This window comes from Ctenopharyngodon idella, chromosome 20 (assembly GCF_019924925.1).
Source record: "Ctenopharyngodon idella isolate HZGC_01 chromosome 20, HZGC01, whole genome shotgun sequence".
Classification (NCBI taxonomy): domain Eukaryota; kingdom Metazoa; phylum Chordata; class Actinopteri; order Cypriniformes; family Xenocyprididae; genus Ctenopharyngodon; species Ctenopharyngodon idella.
In genome coordinates, this window is record NC_067239.1 from 6,335,490 (window position 1) to 6,355,321 (window position 19,832).

Below are 19,832 nucleotides of genomic sequence, written 5' to 3' on the forward strand. Positions count from 1 at the left end.
TTTAAGCATTTGTAGTCATGTATGTTTAATCATATATAATACAAAATAAACATTCAACAACAAATCCTAATAAATTATGGCATCCACATTGATGTTGCTTTAAGTAAAACTAAAATAAATTAAACATCACACATGAAATAAACAATATATTTCAACTATATTAACAGTCTTGCAGAAATATAAAAATCCAAGCAATTTGCAGACAACAATGCTACATTTTAATAATAATAAAAATAAAAACATAAATAACATCCATAATCCAGAAATCACACCGTAGTCTTTGAATACAATTGTTAGCCTAGTGGTAAATTCAAAATTTTATGGAAAAAATAATAAAGGTTTCTCAGTCATTTGGTTTTAACCACAAGTAACACAGTCATTAACATTTCATTCAAAGCCATAGTCAAATGAAGGTCAAGAAAAATTATTTTACAATATTGTTTCCAACTCCAAATGGGTTGTCTGTGCTGAAGGCCCAGTCAAGCTTCAAGACAGAAAAGAAAAAATACAAACATATTAATATTTTTTATTTTAGATTGATACAGTGGTCATGAACTGAGAAATCAAATTTTCCTTGAGCTTCTGATATGGTCGTCATACTATAAAAATATATTCTAAGTTTCAGAACCGAAAACTTCCTTGTTAGTCCAAAAACAGATTTTAATGTTACCAAACCCAGCGAACGACTCGTCCTGGAATGTGCGTATTTATGACATAATTAGATAGGTGAAAGACCGCCTCTGTAGAAGAAAATCAACACCTACTTCACCATTGCAACTTTGGCCCCGCCTACCGGCGTTAGTGAGATGAGGAAGAAAGAAGAGCACAGGATCACTGCCTGGACTAAAAATAACACCTTCCAAAGGATCCTAATGCTAGGAATGTGGTTATTTTATTTTCAACAATGTGAATGTCTCAGTTGAGCATTATTTATTTGTATGCGGTTTATTCACTGTGGATCCTTTGGTAAATCAGTTGCAATTTTGGCGCAGGCTTTGCGAACAGACTTGACAGTAATGCGACAACACGTAAGTAACTGTGTTAATTCTAATGCCTGATCTGTGACCAGTGATTTCTGATTTGTAATGATTCATGTACAGTCAGATGTTCTTTGTCTATGTGTCAGCAAATCAAACCAGTGATGACTTAACGGTCAACTTCACATTGTTTCTCTTAGTAAGCTGAAAATAAACTGTTATTTAAATTTTGATTAAATTATAAATAGAATGAGACCAAAGAACGCTCCCTTTGCAATCGCTTGAGCTGTCAATCAAACAGTACAAGTTTATCAGTGACTGAGTTCTGGACTCCCGTAATAATCAACAAATGTCTTATTTACATTATTGTGTTTGCACTGTTAGTTATGAAAGCATTCGTTAGTGTGCAGAAATCGAGTTGCAATGACGAGATCACTGCTTTCATGTGCTCAATATGTCTGTGATCGGCTACAGTGTTCATTACTGCAACCTTTCATGCAATGATCTAAATATAATTCCATAGATCTAAATATAATCATCACTTTACACAACTAGTTAACCTAGAGAACTGTAATAGTAAAAATGAGCTAAAAGTTTGAGAGATTTAAACATGTAAAACATTAAGCTATTTCATATGCAAAGATGTTAGCCAATCACAGCAGTGGGCGTTTACACTGAAGTCTCACAGCAGAATTACCCTTAAAACAGAGTGTTCAAATAGGAGGGCTAAAATCAGGGTAGGAAAATTGTCTTTTATTTCTAAATTATGACAATTTTTGATGTAAAAAATATCATACTAACAGTATAAGTGCACAACAGGAAATATTGTAAAACAATAAAACTATGCAGTTCATGACCCCTTTAAGACATTTAAAAATATGAACTAAAATCAAAACCAAAGTCTCTCTAGTGTACCACTGCTGACAATATCGACACACTCTACTGGCAGCTGTTTGATATAATACACCTTTAGGATAATAATTAAAATACCCCTTTTAACCTGTATAAGGATGTAAAGGCATTTGCAATAACTTGGCAATAAAAACACTTACCGCTGCTCACAACCATCAGAGATGTCAGGATTGAGTCCTCAATCACATCATCAGTGCTTCTGGTTCCTCCTGGATTTTCTATTATAACACAAACGAATCTAAAGTTACAAGTCTGTATTTATTTGAATGCCATTTTATGTCACTTCATTTCTGATGTTGTTTGATATCAATTACATCTAAATTTACCCAACGTAGCTTGTCCATACACATCTTTTAGCAAGTTGGATCCAGAACTCTTTGTTAATCTGGTGCTCACTTTGTCGGCCTTGTTTTCATTATAATGGTGAATGATGTTCCTCATTAGAAACATATGCATTGATGACAAAGACAAAAAGTAGTTGTTTTTCTTCATTTTAGCAAATAGTTGCTCTGCAACCTCACTATTCACTTTGCCATCCAGCTGAGGCACGAGCGAGAGCTTCCTTAGAACATCTCTACTGTCTGTTGTGTTGCTTTTATGAAGCACATAATGATCAGATGAACCGGTCACCGGGTGTCCGTGAGGATCTGTCATTCCCATTTTTTCATCCAGCCAAGGCAGTGACACTTTTAGCTGTCCATGTTTGGCCAGTTCTATGTTAGCTTGAGTTGGCTCCGCCAAGAGTCCTTCAAATGGAGAGATGGGAACCTTTTCCGGTGCCCTTAGATTGGTGTGCGTAGCAAGACCCTGCGCAAAGTCATAAATTATGACATTAGGCATATGTTGCCATGATAACAGCAAATCGGCAAAGTCTCGAGGGCTCTCAGCTCGGAGATTGCATTTTAGACTGTAAACAATTCCACAGGGGCACATAATGACTCCCCAGCCTCCTAAAAATAGATGAGAGAAGAAATATGACTTTAGAAAGTAACATTTAATAATAAAAAGTGGGTCAGTGATAAATTGAAAAAAAAAAAAAAAAAAAAAAAATTATATACATACACACACACACACGTTTCAAAAAATATTTAAATCTATATTCTTTATTAATATCATTATTCTTAGTTATTTTTTAGAAACTTTTAAAATACACTAAAGCTTGAGGCCAGTAAGAATTTTTTTAAAGAAATGAATACTCATGCATTACACTGATCAAAAATAACAGTAAAGACTGTCAAAAAAAAGACATTTCTTTAGTTTCATCAAAGAATTCAGAAAAAAAAAAGCATCACGATTTCCACAAAAAAATATTAGGCAGCAACAGTTTTCAACATTGATGATGATAAGAAATGTTTCTTGAGCATCAAATCAGCATGTTAGAATGATTTCTGAAGGATCATGTGACACTGAAGACTGGAGTAATGATACTGACAATTCAGCTTTGACATCACAGGAATAAATTTCTTTTTAACATATATTGAAATAGAAAACATTTCTTAGAAATTGTATTATTATTTCACAATATTACTTTTGAATGAAGTTAAAACAGTAGAGTAAAAATTAAGCTCACCCGAGCAACTCCAGATTTTTGCATATATTTGGTCATATATTTGGCTGGATTTCATTTCACTGGCCAATCTAAGAAGGAGATCACTGCGAGATCCGGTGGAGTCCACACCACATTCGTTGCATAAACTTCTAATCACATCGTCCTATCAAAAAGAATATTATTTCATAAATGTTCATTTGAATTTTTTTCATTAAAAAAAGCATTAATAGTGTTTTTTTTTTTTTTTTTAACAAATAAAGCAAACCTTCTGTTTGAAAAGTTCTTCTCTGAGTCTGTCCTCTGTAACTGTCATTTCTAAAATCTCTGATGCAGACTTTGATGTGCGAACTTTCTCAAACTCTGTGTTTAGCACAGTGTCTGACTGCCGTGTGTTCTTGCCTATCCAAGGAGCCCAAAATTGATAATTTGGTGGAACTGCAAATGGATTGTGTTCACCATCTAAAACAGTAAATTTGAAACAAATCAGAAAATGCATTCTTTTCAAAAGTTCACAATATAGTGTAATAAGCACTATATGTAAGTACTTGCAGCAAATCCTAGACAAATTATCTCTTTGGATAGTGTCTCCCAGAACTTTTCCAGATTGACTTCCCCTTCAAAATTCTCTGGAGGTTCTTCAATGTCATTTTCTGAAAACATAACAGGAGCATTTCACTATGACAAAAAACATGTTAAAAAAGTATCAAAGAAACAAACTGGCAGATGAACAACATTATCATTTTTATACCTGACAAGTGAGAAGCGCTCTGTTTGTGTACACCCAAGATAACCACTGGAGGATGATTGCCACAGGAGGGGCATGAATACTTGTATTGATGATCTGTGAGGGCTTCAAACTGTAAATATGCCTGCAGCACTGTGTCTGGAGAGGGAAACTCTACACCTGTCATAAGCTGTAAAAATTCGACTGCTCTGCTCACTGAAGTATGGACCTAAGAGAGAGAGAAAAAAAAAAGTTTCGAACACTTTCAACATTTTAAAGTAAAAATAACAGAATTATATGTGTTAATATACGTACTCTCTTCTTCTTCTTCTTCTTCTTCTTTATTAGAATTCCGGCAGTGTAGACGCTGCTAAGTGTATTACTGCCCTCCACAGGTCAAAGTTTGAACTAAATTGTCATATACAATATGCTAGTGCAAGTATTTCCGGAATTCTAACAGAGAAGAAGAAGAAGAGAGCTAGTTCAAGATGAGCGTCTATGGTTAAAACGTATATAATTTTTTTAGAAAATGACCGATCGTTTCGCCCTTATTCCTCGTCTGGTATCGGTTAAAGCCATTTGAAGCAGCACTGAAACTGTAATTTTGACCTTCAACCGTTTGGGGCCAACTGAAGTCCACTATAAAGGTGAATAATCCTGGAATGTTTTCATCAGAAACCTTAATTTTTGACTGAAGAAAGAAGGACATGGACATCTTGGATTACATGGGGGTGAGTAAATTATCAGGAAATTTTTATTTTAAAAGTGGATTAATCCTTTAAAACATTAATGGATCAGTGGCATGGTTAAGAGTGTTTATGATAGAAAAAAAAACTTTTAAAAGTCTACATGTAACATTCTTAGGAATGTACCCTTTGTAGCCCTTGTGAAAAAGAAGTCCACTTTAGCATATTATGTATATGTATAGTACTTCAAATGAAAATAATAAACTTTAAAAGAATATGCTTTCATGTGAACTGAATGTAGGCTAATGTTTTCACACACTTAACAGTAAGTTACAATTAAATAAAAATACAGTATTATGGTTAAAATTTATATTGAATGCAATTAGTATATTTATATGTAATTTCATTGTTTTGTTTTCTTATAAATATGGTTAAATCGTACTGCCGAACGGTACTTGTATGTCATACTGTATATTTAAATACATTTGTAATTACGCATTTAAAATATATTACACGTAATATCAAGTAACACTACAGTTAAATTCTAGTCAGGTACTTTACATTTGCTTTACTATGTTAGTTAACGCAACAAAATAAGTGCACTTCTTTAGAGCCTGACAAAAGATGAAACAATGATTTAAAATGTACCTTAAAGTAAAACAAAAGGCACTTTTAGTGTGTACTTAAGTGTGTTAAGAAACGGTCATAAAAGTGCACTTTCTTTAAGTACTCTTAAGTGGATTTTAATTTCATTCATATATTATTGGCAAGTTCAGATTTTTAAAATTATACTTTTAAGATTGAAGTACAATACAAGTGCACATTCAATACAATTAATGTATTGAACCAATAATGTGTTTCTCTAGCAGCCCTATCAACGGCAAAATTAATCTGCAGCAGTCAGGTGGTACAAGTCAAGTTGTTTACGTTCATTATTATTGTAATGGTATGTGCTTTGAGACAAGAGGTAATTTAACGCCGTCTCTTGTGACACTTTGCAGACTCTGCTCTGGCTGTGCGCGACCTGCATGTTCATGTGTTTTGAAGGAGGCGTGGCTTTGGAGAGCGCTCTGAAGGGAGGGTGGGATCTCATGGTTTCAAAGCTAGCTTGCTATTGCTAGCCACTCTGGAATTGCCTACCCTACCTTTAACCAGTTCTGTTGAAATATATATTTTTAAATAATAATAAAAATATTATGCTAAACTACTTAGGGTTTCATTTTCAAGAATTTCCTTCTCTCAATGAGGGTTTTTTATATTATGATATAAGGACAGTTGTACCACCTAGACATTGATTAATTTTTGGAATAAAGGGTTAGTTCACCCCAAAATTAAATTTCTGTCATTAAGTACTCGCCCTCTCGAAATCTGAGGATTTCTGAACCACACAAAAGGCATTGCACCTTTTGAGGTCCAGAAAGGTATTAAAGACATCGTTAAAATAGTCAAAGTGACTACAGTGGTTCAACCTTAATGTTATGAAGCGACGAGAATACTTGTGCGCAAAAACAAAAGAAAAATAACTTTATTTACCAGTTTCTTCTCTTCCCTGTTAGTCTCCTATGCAGTTGACGTAGTGAACGCAGTTCAGCGCTTCCGTGTTTACGTCCGAATGCTGGCTCAGTATTGGCTGACGCTGTTCACGTGAGCAGCACGACGCATGCCTGTGATGCTGACGCAGGAGCCGGCCAATAATGAGTCAGCGTTCTGACTTAGAACCCAGAAGTGCTGTACTGCATTCACTGCATCAACAGCATAGTAGACTAACATAGAAGAGAAGAAATTGTTGAATAAAGTTATTTTTGTTTTTGCGCACAAAAAGTATTCTTGTCGCTTCATAACATTAAGGTTGAACCACTGTAGTCACATGGACTGTTTTAAATATGTCTTTAGTAGCTTTCTGAACCTCAATAGGTGTAATGACAGTGCTGCCTATGTGTGGTTCAGAAACCCTCGGATTTCATCAAAAATATCTTAATTTGTGTTCTGAAGATGAACGAAGACCTCACAGGTTTGGAACGACATGAGGGTGAGTAATTAGTGACAGAAACTTCATTTTTGTGTAAACTAACCTTTTAAGATAAAAAAAAGCATCATGTCACTGCCTGATATAGTCAGACTGAAGATTACCTGTAGAAGATTCCTTAAGGTTAAGCACAAAGTTATGTCAAGGATGATGTGATCATTGAAGTTATGAAGGCCATCTTTCCACTCTTGGTAACGATAAAACATCCCACACTGCGGGCACTGCTTACAGTAGGTGGCAACATCTAGCAATTAAAACAAGCATTACATTCCAGCACAATGTAGCTGAGTCGTGCACAAGCGTATAATATATCCTACCTTGAATAATGCACCAATTGGTCAGTATTTTGGCGTTCTGTGTAATTAGAATAGGATCACTAAGAGGGATTTCGCCTGGACATCCTTGACATAAGGTTTCATTTGGACAAAGGTTTCGTGGGTAATCCTTGCGTGGCGATGGTATGCGCATATCTTCTGGAAGAACAGCAGGCATCTTCTTGTTCTGAAGAATGTAATTCACCATATATTCCAGTCCCAGATTTTTGGGGGGATACACATGAGTGTCGTCTGTGACGCCTTCCTCTTCTGAATGTGGTGTGTTGTGTGGTGATCCATCAGTACTCAATAGCTCACGGTGCGTTTGAAATAGATGCCATTTGGCAACATATTTGTGCAGACATGAGCGTCGCACTTTGGTACAGGGACAGTGCCATGAGTTCAATTTGGTGTAATAAACAACCATGACACGGCCCAAAGGACTATAGGAGGACACATTGGGCTCAAAAACCGAAATGAACGTTTTTGTTGTCGAGATGCCAATTGAGGTGTGAACGGAAAGTGGTACGCAGCTACTATTTGCAAGCTGTTGCAATGCAAGGCATTCTTTTTTCTTTTTCTCGCTGAACCATTTTCCTCTCACCATCTCCGTTAAAACTTCTTCCTTGAGTGAGACTGGCTCAGTCAAAGACTTGCAAAAGCTCGCTGCACTGATATGCACGCACTGGTATGACGTGATACCACTCCTCTGCGCAATATCTATGTTAACCTGGCACTCGTTCAATTCGCAGAGAACTCTGTGGTTTTCTCCCGTTAGCTTGTATTGTACGTGAAGCGGGACGCTGTGGCCTTTTACAACTTTAAGAACTGTGAATATCCCATTTGACTCGTCTATACACTGGCTTGTAAGCTGAAACGTGTCACTAATGTCCAATTCTGACTGGTCGGAGTGTTTCCGTTCAATATGTTTCTGTAGATTGGTTTTATTGATGAGGACATCGCACATTGGGCATCTTTTTTTAATAACAGGCCGTACACGAATCTTGCCTGTACCGGTGGGTGACGGTCCATCTGTAATCCCCAAAGCGGTTACGTCTGTACTGGTGGTTGACGGTGTGTGTATGATTGCAGGAACGGTTCCTGTTGTATTGGTAATTGACGGTGCGGTTATGATTGTTGGAGCAGTCACTGCCGTACTGGTGCTTGACAGCATTTTTGTGGCTGATTCTGAATCCGGCTTATGTTTACAGACTTCTAAATGGTTTTTAAAATCACCTCTCCTTAGAATTGTTGTTGAACAGAACATACAGTGGAAATGGAGTGATGCTCTACAGCCCAGTCCACACCTGTGAATAGTGAAATCTGAAAGAAAAAAAAAAAAAGATATCTGTATATTAGTAAAATATTGAGGTACAACATATACTGCTACACAAAATACACTCATATACAGTATATGTACACTATATACTTATACCTCCATGGACAATTGCTTTGTTACAGTGGCTTTTCAGATGTAATTTGACTTTGTCCGGTCTGCAGGGCTTAAATACACTGGCCGCACAAAAAGGACAATGAAAATTGTTGCAGCATTTTGTGCATTTCTGCAACTCAGGGAATTTTTGACCTTTCAGAATTGTAATATGTCTCTGCAAAGGAAAAAAAAAACATAGTTAAGATAAAAAAAATTTCAACCAGGCACTGCCTAGAGTAAGCATTAAACCCATTAGACTTTCATTCATCTTTGAAATACAAATGAAGATATTTTTAATGAGATTTCTGTCCCACCATTGAAAGTCTATGTAACCAAAAATTTTGTCACTTCAAACGATAATAAAGACACTGAAAAGTGATCCATATGAATTGAATATGAAGAGAAACAAACAGATTTAACTTCTTGATGAAGTTAAAGGGTTAGTTCACCCAAAAATTAAATTTCTGTCATTAATTACTCACCCTCATGTCGTTCCACACCCGTAAGACCTTCGTTCATCTTCGGAACACAGATTAAGATATTTTTGATAAAATCTGATGGCTCATGAGGCCTGCATTGACAGCAAGTTAATTTATACTGGTTAATTTACAGTGGTTTAACCTTAATGTTATGAAGCGATGAGAATACTTTTTGTGTGCCAAAATAACGAAATAATGACTTCATTCAACAATATCTAGTGATGGGCGATTTCAAAACACTGCTTCATGAAGCTTCGAAGCTTTACGAATCTTTTGTTTCGAATCAGTGGTTTGGAGCACTGCCAGAGTCACATGAACTATTGAAATTTCGAATAACTTATGATGTAATGAAGCCTCGTTTACTGAAATCCTGTGACTTTGGCAGTTTGAGATCGTTTGATACATGCTCCGAACCACTGATTCGAAACAAAAGATTCGTAAATGTTCATGAAGCAGTGTTTTGAAATAGCCCTTCACTAGATATTGTTGAATGAAGTCATTATTTCGTTATTTTGGCACACAAAAAGTATTCTCATCGCTTCATAACATTAAGGTTGAACCACTGAAGTCACATGAACTGTTTTAAATATATCTTTAGGCGTTTGAAAGTCTAAATTAACTTGCTGTCACTGGAGGCCTCACGAGCCATCGGATTTGATCAAAAATAATAAAAATAATACTAATTTGAGTTCCGAACATGAACGAAGGTCTTACGGGTGTTGAACGACATGAGGGTGAGTAATTAATGACAGAATTTTTATTTTTGGGTGAACTAATCCTTTAAAACATGGCTTGTGTCACACGAGAAGAAACCTCATTGGTTCTCGAGCACATGCATATTTGATGTGCTCTATGTATGTGTGTTGATCAATATATATGTGAATAAATTCTAAATTAAATCTGTCCACCATATAAAGATAATTTTACAATCTCTTTATGAACTTTTGGAGAAATGGACTTTGAATAGAGGGACAAAAGTCTCTCAGGTTTCATTAAAGACATCTTCATTGGTGTTTCGAAGAACAAACAAACGTTTTATAGGTTTGTAATGACATGAGGGTGAGTAAATCATAACAGATGTTTTATTAATTTCGTTACTTTGTTTACTTTACACACACACACACACACACACACACACACACACACAGACAGTGAGAGAGAGAGAGAGAGAGAGAGAGAGAAAGAGAGAGAGGCCCGTGCATTTGCATTTTAAGTGATAGGAATAATTCAGAAGGCTATTCGGAGTCAATAAGCTTTGAAATATATATTTTACTTAAATAATTGCGACAGAGAGTTTGTAACGATACAAGTTAAATGTAATCAAGAAGGATCCATTTCTTGATTTCGCACTGGTCGCGTTCAAACCAACATGGCACTGCAGACTCCAGACCACCTTTTCAAGCGGAAGTCGAACGTGCACCAAAAGTGTGTGTGTTCAGCGATAATATTAAAATAAATAAAACATTACAAAAAAGCGAACTTACCGTGTTCTCCGCCATAACTATGTGCTACTTAGCTCTGTTCTAAAACTCTTCCCGGAGACCGCTGGCCTAGTATTGCTGTTCTGAAATTGCTGTAACATACGGCTGCAACCTCTCGTCGTTTCCGGTGTCGTCATCGTCGGAAGCGCCTGGCTTCTCGGCTGCTTAGCAACCAGGATCCGAGGTCAATAACAGATATACAGGTAAGGTTTTAATGTTACCGACATAGTAGCGTCTTCTTTAATATGTCGAGTGCTTAATGGTGAAATATTGTTGCAAATTCCGTCATTAATTCAACTGTATAACTTTAGAAGCATCCCTTGTGCAAAAGAATGTGCACTTGCAGTGTACCTCAAATATTCAAAAAATTATTTTTTAAAAAACCGTACTTGCAGATAACATAATATTAAATGTGTACTTAAAGAGAGTACACTTTCATTACTGTTTCTTAAATTTAATATACTTTTAAAAAGTGCACTTTCATTAAAGTACATGCATAAGTCATTGTTATAATAATCTTTTGTTATGCTTATTTGGATGTGTTGACTAACATACTTAAGAACATGTAAAGTACTTAATTATAGTTTTAACTGTTAAAAAATGTGTAATTACACATTTAGCCCATATTTATATACATGACATTTAAGTTTCAATAGAAATTGTAAGGGATAATCTACGGCTAGGTGTGCATTCACTGATCTATAATAAAACTGAGCATTCCAGTCACATATATAGACTAGTGTGTGTATTACATAATTTTAATTCATGACATGGAGGCAAAGAAACACCCTATACAGTTTTAACACACACCTTCCAGCCAATCAAAATCAAGTATTCAGACAGACCATGGTATAAATTAAAGTATATTTTAGTTTCCCATAAATACTTGTCTGTACATGCGGCAGTACACTTTAACCATATTTCAAGGACAATAGAAGTAATTATGAAATTACATATAAACATGTCAAAGTCAAACTAATTGCATTTAATTTAATTTAAACTATAATTAATTTTCATATAATTCTAAATAGCATGCAATGAAGTGTCCAAAAATATTAAATTTAGTTCACACTTACACATATATATATATATTTAAAGTATTATTTCTGTAATAAGTTTTCTTTTTAAAAGTATGCTAAAGTGTACTTCTTTTTCATAAGGGGTGATATGGCCATTTTTGAGGGTCAAAATAAAATTATTCTTATCTTTAATAAATAAGTTTATTAAGTATTGTTGCCCTGTGTCCAAAATCGCATACTGTCTGAGTAGGTACTACATTTGAATTTGAATTTACTTCAGAACCGTTAAAAAAGTATGTTCTATATAGTATGAATATGGGTAGTATGAATGAAATTCGGACGTACTACATCCGCCATGTTGTTACAGTCACATGACCTACCAGCGTCAGTTGCGTCGCTTCACTTCCATGCATAAATCCTCTCCCATGGCCTCAGGGGATAGTGAAGTGTCCATCTAATGCGCACTTCAGAATCTCGGCGGAAGTAGGTAATCTGGGGACTTTTCGCCTATTGTTTCTCGAATATGTATTCGGACATACTACTCTTTTCACATACTGTTTTTGCATACTATGTAGTAGGGAAGTATTCAATTTTGGATGCAGCATTGGTGAAAACAGCATACTAGCAATTGGTAAGCATACTAGCATACTGCTCTTACTTTTCACCCATGTAATTTATATGGCACGTGTAGTAAGAGTAGTGTACTAGTATTCTGAATTCAGACACTCTACACAGCCTCACTAATAGTGACTCAAAACTTTATAGCAACTGAGATTTACCCAGATTTACCCATGACAACTTCTGCATGTGACAACTATTAACTAATCCTTAATTTATCCTTTTGTTTATTCTACATTGTGCTGCATTAGGATTTCAGCATAGGCAGATACATATTGCATGCTCCAAAAGCGAACCAAGACTGCATTTTTGGTGTCCTGTTGCTCTCCCTCTGGCCCTAGTTATTTTAATTTTATTTTATTTTTGCCAGAGAAACGAAAACCATGCGTCGCTCAGCTGCCAAATCACGGGCCGATAAAAGCCGCACTGATTCTGTCCCAGTTAGTGCTGCTCTTCTGCCGCTCGTGGTCCAGCCCGTTGAGACCGTAGACATTGTACCGGGCCTCCTGACTGAGTCCACCTGGACCAGCATGCTCACCAAGGAGGAGGGTGAGGAGGTGGTGGTGGACATTATAGCAGAACTAATGGAAAGAGTGATGGACAGATGTTATCAGGTGTATTTAAAAAGTCAGGTAAGCTGAAAATTCAATTAATGTAAATACAGTATCTCACAGAAGTGAGTACACCCCTCACATTTTTGTAAATATTTTATTATATCTTTTCATGTGACAACACTGAAGAAATGACACTTTGCTACAATGTAAAGTAGTGAGTGTACAGCTTGTATAACAGTGTAAATTTGCTGTCCCCTCAAAATAACTCAACACACAGCCATTAATGTCTAAACCGCTGGCCACAAAAGTGAGTACACCCCTAAGTAAAAATGTCCAAATTGGGCCCAATTAGCCATTTTCTCTCCCCAGTGTCATGTGACTCGTTAGTGTTACAAGGTCTCAGGTGTGAATGGGGAGCAGGTGTGTTAAATTTGGTGTTATTGCTCTCACTCTCTCATACTGGTCACTAGAAGTTCAACATGGCACCTCATGGCAAAGAACTCTCTGAGGATCTGAAAAAAAGAATTGTTGCTCTACATAAAGATGGCGTAGGCTATAAGAAGATTGCCAAGACCCTGAAACTGAGCTGCAGCACGGTGGCCAAGACCATACAGCGGTTTAACAGGACAGGTTCCACTCAGAACAGGCCTCGCCATGGTCGACCAAAGAAGTTGAGTGCATGTGCTCAGCGTCATATCCAGAGGTTGTGTTTGGGAAATAGACGTATGAGTGCTGCCAGCATTGCTTCAGAGGTTGAAGGGGTCGGGGGTCAGCCTGTCAGTGCTCAGACCATACGCCGCACACTGCATCAAATTGGTCTGCATGGCTGTCGTCCCAGAAGGAAGCCTCTTCTAAAGATGATGAACAAGAAAGCCCACAAACAGTTTGCTGAAGACAAGCAGACTAAGGACATGGATTACTGGAACCATGTCCTGTGGTCTGATGAGACTAAGATAAACTTATTTGGTTCAGATGGTGTCAAGCGTGTGTGGCGGCAACCAGGTGAGGAGTACAAAGACAAGTGTGTCTTGCCTATAGTCAAGCATGGTAGTGGGAGTGTCATGGTCTGGGGCTACAGTTCATTGAGGGAACCATGAATGCCAACAGAGCATGATCCCCTCCCTTCAGAGACTGGGCCGCAGGGCAGCATTCCAACATGATAACGACCCCAAACACATCTCCAAGATGACCACTGCTTTGCTAAAGAAGCTGAGGGTACCTAAACTCTATTGAGCATCTGTGGGGCATCCTCAAACAGAAGGTGGAGGAGCGCAAGGTCTCTAACATCCACCAGCTCCGTGATGTTGTCATGGAGGAGTGGAAGAGGACTCCAGTGGCAACCTGTGTAGCTCTGGTGAACTCCATGCCCAAGAGGGTTAAGGCAGTGCTGGAAAATAATGGTGGCCACACAAAATATTGACACTTTGGGCCCAATTTGGACATTTTTACTTAGGGGTGTACTCACATTTGTGGCCAGCGGTTTAGACATTAATGGCAGTGCATGCCATTTTAAAGATTGAAGGACTGTCTCTCATAGCCTCGTTTTCATCTGCGTAAAATTCAATATGGCATCTACCCTGATTAAGGTGCTTACTGTATATGAATATATAGCTTACTTGCAAAGGAAAGGTTTTATGAGGCATTAATTTAGCTCATACACAAACTTCCTATACCCTCCAGTTGATACCCTTCTCGGTTTGGTGGGCACAAAATAACCTGGTGGAGACGATAGAATGTCTTCTGCTGGTGAGAGATGAGGGGGATGATCCAGAACATGAACCCTTTTGGCAAGAGGACCCAGAACCTCGGCCTTGTGCTATTGATTCTTGGGCTGAGGGATGTGTTCCTGTTTTGCATGCTGCTCAGCAATAGCATAGTGCTTTACTGCAGGTATGAGAAGGTGAGATGTGGGTGTTTGGGGGTTGGGGCAGTGAAATCCTTGTTTGTAATGAAAATGTGTCATCCAAAACAGCCTGAATTGAAAAGACTGGTGGACCAGACAGAGGTTTGTTGCATCTGACTCAAGATCCTCTTACTCACAAATTGCCCTTTGTTAACCTAGATATTAAATATTTATTCAGATATATAATAATATGCAATAATTAATTTCATATCTTATATAGGCTAAACATACACAATACCATGCAACAACTGGACTCGTACACACTGCAGCTAAATTCAGTTGTCAGTTCACCTTTTAGTGTTTAATCCAATTCTGTACACACACAGTTCAGTAATTTATGGAAGTGACAACCACATTCTACAACCAAATTAACTCCTGAAAAATGCAGGTAGTGACAACCGCATTTTAAAAATTCTACGCAGTGTGTACGGAACCGAACTGAACAACTTGTTGTTAATGACCGATGACAGATACATCTCTGATGCACGTTAAAGTACATATTTTAATGTGCATTAGAAATGTATCTGGTCTGTATATGCTGTGCAAGAAATCACAGGGAAAGATGTATGAGCCTGACATTCGTGTTGCCAGATCTTGCAAGCAAATCGGCAGAAAAACAAAAAGTCCATAAAAAAACCAAATAAATGGAAATGCTTTATGCTGAAAATAAGAAATATCGCAATCTGTACCTGCTCACTTTAATAACTCTATAAACTCGATCTCTATATGAGCCAAGCTTAAAGGGTTAGTTCACCCAAAAATGAAAATAATGTCATTTATTACTCACCCCCATATATTACTCGCAAAGCTCTGAAGCAGTGTTTTGAAATCGACCCATCACTATATTGTTGATAAGTCGTTATATTGTTTTTTTGGCGCACAAAAATTTTCTCGTCGCTTTATAATATTAAGGTAGAACTACTGAACTCGCATGAACTGTTTTAAATATGTTTTTAGTACCTTTATGGATCTTGAGAGAGGAAATGTCATTGCTGTGAATGCAGGCCTCACTGAGCCATCAGATTTAATCAATATCAAAATATCTTAATTTGTGTTCCGAAGATGAATGAAGGTCTTACGGGTGTCGAACGACATGAGGGTGAGTAATAAATTACATTATTTTCATTTTTGGGTGAACTAACCCTTTAAACAACAACCACCAAAATGCATATAATAAGTGGACATGGCAACACTGCAAGAGTATGCTCTGTGAAGCAGCTTTTAAAGGGGATCTATTATGCCTCTTTTCACAAGATGTCTCTGGTGTCCCCAGAATGTGTCTGTGAAGTTTCAGCTCAAAATACCCACAGATCATTTATTATAGCTTGTCAAATTTGCCCCTATTTGGGTGTGAGCAAAAACACGCCGTTTTTGTGTGTGTCCCTTTAAATGCAAATGAGCTGCTTCTCCCGGCCCCCTTTCCAGAAGAGGGCGGAGCTTTAACAGCTCACACTTCGGTTGCTCAACAACAACAAAGCTGGAGAATCTCACGCAGACAAAATGAGGATTGTCAGTAACGGTGTTCAGCCTTACATTGTTCAAACTGGAGTCGACACTGATGGAGAGACTCAGGAAGAAGTTACAACTTTTAGAATGCAACTGGACGTTTCTGAATGGTTAGTGGATAAATGTATGTAGTTTCTGTGGAGCTGATTCAACTCATCGACTAGCATGTGTCGTCATGTTAATCTTTTGCGCAAAACCCGTATGGACAGCCACTATACATAATGTACCTGTTTGCCAAACAGAGCTATACACACCAGGCTAACGTTTATGATTGCTATCAAATGCTGTGAACGGTTTAATATTTTTTCCAAAATATCGCTCAGACAGAAACGCTCCTTTTTTTAGCAATCAAGCTTGCCAGGGTCAACTTGCAGGCTATCCAAGCTAACAAGACTCTAAATAAGAAGAAGAAGAAGAAAAGTTTTATTTATATAGCGCCTTTCCATAGCTCAAGGTCGCTTCACATAGTGCTATACAATACATTTGCACATCCAGCTTCAGTTATAATTACTGAACACAGTCTTGTCACTGTAATATTACTGTGTTCAGAATAGAGGATACCAAACACACGAGACATGGTTACATGGGAGTGAGTCGTGTTCCGTACACACATGGAACGATAATTTAAGGGACACACTCCCACATTTAAATGCAGTTGTCACTCCTGAAACTTTATAGTGTGTACGTGGCCAGTTTGGAATCATTAAGATTTTTTTTAATGTTTTGACAGAAGCCTCTTATAAGACATTTATGCTCTCCAAGGCTGCAAATATTTTCTTGAGCATCAAATCAGCATATTAGAATGATTTCTGAAGGATCATGTGACATTGAAGGCTGGAGTAATGATGCTGAAAATTCAGCAAGTATAAAATACATTTAAAAAAAATATTTAAATAGAAATCCATTATTTTAAATTATAATAACATTTCACAATATTACAGTTTCACTGTATTTTTGATCAAATAAATGCAGTTTTTGTGGCCATACATAAAAAAATCTTCATGATTCCAAACTTTTGACTGGGAGCATAAAAAGCTTCAATAGGTAATAGTGTTATATATTGACTGTACACAATGTCTCAACAGAACTACACCACCTCCAACCTGCTACGACTCAAGACCAACAGAGTGATGATACCAAATTATTCACAAAATCTGAAGAAAGTCTGACTTCATCAAAACCACACACATACGCTAAGAACTCAAAGGAAGCAAATCTCTTATCCTCTAAGGACACAATCGCCTCCATTGCTTGCAATATTTAGTCCTCATTCACTTAAGAGCTAAAAAATTTCATTTGGGTCTTTCAGCCTCAAAACACTGACTCAAATACAGTTTGGGCCTAAGGTGAGGAAACAGGGACCCCATCAGATCCAAAAACTCATAGACTGATGTTGTAGCCCTGTGAACTAAGGCTGACATAAAAAGTAATGCATCAACAAAACTGGTAAAAATTGTTTTAAAGTGTTTAAAATGTTTTAAATTTCATAAATTTGAGACTGTGATGATGACTTGTTTTAACACAAGGTATGTTAGTTCACCCAAAAATCATCATTTATTCACCCTCAAGTTGTTCTACACCGGTATGAGTTTCTTTCTTCTGCTGAACACAAAAGAAGATATTTCGAAGAATGTGGGTGAACAGTTCTTTTTTGGGGGAACTATCCTTTAATATAGTATCATATGGTTAACACAGTATATACATAAACAAAAATAAACACATGGATTATAGTTTTGGTTGCTTGTTAAATGCTGTTTCACAAGCCTTTACTACACAGAAACCATTTTTAAAAAACTGCAACATGAATTTAAATGTATGTTTATTTGCATATTCCATAATATACACATGACACGCAGGGGAAAGATATTTCCTTGTTTTAGCTAAATCATGCCTATGATTTAACTAAATTAAAATGAACAAATTATGAAAACTGAAAACTAAAACTGAAATAAAATAAATTAAACCAAAACATCAATATTTAATAAACAAAAACTACTAAAATGACAAAAGCACATAATGAAATGACTAAAAAATAAACTATAATAAAACTATGATAACACTAACACTGATCTGATTCCCTCATGATACTGACTCTTGTCTAGTGTACTGTGTGGACGAGTAATGCAATCGACAGGAACAACAGTTGTCATGGGAACCTCACTAGAACTCATGAAAAATATCTGTTTTTATATACAGACGTCTATGAAAAGATAAAAATAACTGTAGGGACTGATAAATGTGCAGTAAACAAAATCGTATTTATTACAGCATTACACTGAAACCCCATTTGAGAAGTGCGGTGAAATGTATATGTGTGCTATAAGAAGAAAAAAAATGCTTTTAAGTTATTTTGACACATCTGAAGTAACCACAAAAAGTGTGTATGTAGATGGAGCCTATTGCTTAAAAGTCGACATAATATCAAAAACAATTGCAAAATTAATATTGAATGACTTCCTCATTTTGATCAAATTAGTTTTCGTTCAGGTAAATATGCAATAAACATTGTAGATGAATAGTATTATTCAACCAGATCATGCTCGTAAAAAGTTTGTTTTAAAACATATACACTGTTCAAAAGTTGGGATGCATTAAATTGATCAGTTAAGACTTTTACATTGTTACATTCCTGTTTCAAATAAATGCTGTTCTTTTGGACTTTCTGTTCTTCAAAAATCCTGAAAAAAAAGTATCACGGTTTCGACAAAATATTAAGCAGCAAAAACTGTTTTCAACATTGATAATAATTAGACATGTTTCTTAAGCAGCAAATCATCATATTAGAATGATTTCTGAAGGATCATGTGACACTGAAAACTGGAGTAATGATGCTGAAAACTCAGCTTTGCATCACATAAATAAATTACATTTTAACATTAACATAGAAAACAGTTATTTGAATATTTCACAATACTGTATTACTGTTTTTACTGTATTTTAATGAAATGAATGCAGCCTTGGTGAACATGAGTGACGTTTAATAGCATTACATTTTTTTGAATGGTAATGTTCAGTCACAAAATTAAGGATGAAAACTATACAGTAATATTAATAATTATTTAAGAAATGATATTACTTAGTTTTGTCTTATTTGAAAGATATCAAAATCATTTTTTTTTTACTTTACACCAACCCTTGTAATGGGACGATTTTTTTTTTTGTGTGTGTGTTTTTTCCAGTGTAAATATTTCAAATATTACTGTTGGCACATATATTTATTATTCTAAAAGATATTATCAAGAAAAATGTTACACCAGTCTCCCCCCTTCATGCTATTTTTTGATCAAACTAACAATAATATATAAGATAATTGTTTTGTTTTGGACCCCTTAGCAGTAACAGGACCGTAAAGCAATTTCAAGCTCACCTTTTAAATCAGCTTTATCCACGATCATTTTAACCACAAGATGTCGCTGCAAAACCATAAACAGTCCACACACGGCAATACGACGGCATACGTTTTTAAATGGACAGCTTGAAAACTAGTCAATTACAAACTGTACATTAGCTTAGGTGTGTAAAACAACCTCATGATCATTAGCTGGAAAATCATTTTATACCTGACTGAATGACACAGACTGACTGGTTCTAGTTGGAGCCAGTTTGATATAATATTGTGCGTAAGCTCATGAATATTCATGCTAGTAAAGGC

General features: G+C 36.3%; 2 protein-coding genes across 5 annotated transcripts in view; one reads left to right on the forward strand and one right to left on the reverse strand.

The window, feature by feature from the left end:
• LOC127502945 (uncharacterized) lies at positions 1-10,748 on the reverse strand. Of its 2 annotated transcripts, XM_051876438.1 has the most exons (11): positions 10,584-10,748; positions 8,624-8,795; positions 7,192-8,511; positions 6,979-7,118; positions 4,187-4,391; positions 3,984-4,088; positions 3,704-3,897; positions 3,460-3,601; positions 2,216-2,839; positions 2,030-2,107; positions 1-484 (listed from the first exon to the last, which is right to left on the reverse strand). In XM_051876438.1, exons 1-11 carry the CDS (start codon positions 10,596-10,598, stop codon positions 480-482), a joined length of 3,000 nt encoding a protein of 999 aa, XP_051732398.1. In that variant the 5' UTR covers positions 10,599-10,748; the 3' UTR covers positions 1-479. The 2 variants fall into 2 exon arrangements, with proteins under 2 accessions (XP_051732398.1, XP_051732399.1); XM_051876439.1 differs by lacking the exons at positions 6,979-7,118; positions 7,192-8,511; positions 8,624-8,795; positions 10,584-10,748 and adding an exon at positions 4,478-6,219.
• Positions 10,644-19,832, forward strand: part of LOC127502950 (uncharacterized protein C2orf81) — a 25,456-nt gene continuing 16,267 nt past the window's right edge. Inside the window, exons 1-4 of one of the 3 annotated variants that reach the window (XM_051876446.1) lie at positions 10,644-10,783; positions 12,588-12,849; positions 14,452-14,671; positions 17,266-18,838. In XM_051876446.1, the coding sequence (XP_051732406.1) occupies positions 12,601-12,849; positions 14,452-14,643 (441 nt within the window). In that variant the 5' untranslated portion in view covers positions 10,644-10,783; positions 12,588-12,600 and the 3' untranslated portion in view covers positions 14,644-14,671; positions 17,266-18,838. Of the gene's footprint in view, positions 10,784-12,587; positions 12,850-14,451; positions 14,672-17,265; positions 18,839-19,832 lie in introns of those variants that run through there. The other 2 variants (XM_051876448.1, XM_051876447.1) reach the window with 2 other exon arrangements.

Coding starts and splice junctions, on each gene's coding strand:
- LOC127502945 (XM_051876438.1), bottom strand. Junction 8,512..8,623: donor CAAAGCAATTGTCCATGGAG/GTATAAGTATAT, acceptor TTTTTCTTTCAG/ATTTCACTATTCACAGGTGT. Junction 2,840..3,459: donor AAAAATCTGGAGTTGCTCGG/GTGAGCTTAATT, acceptor ATCTATTTTTAG/GAGGCTGGGGAGTCATTATG.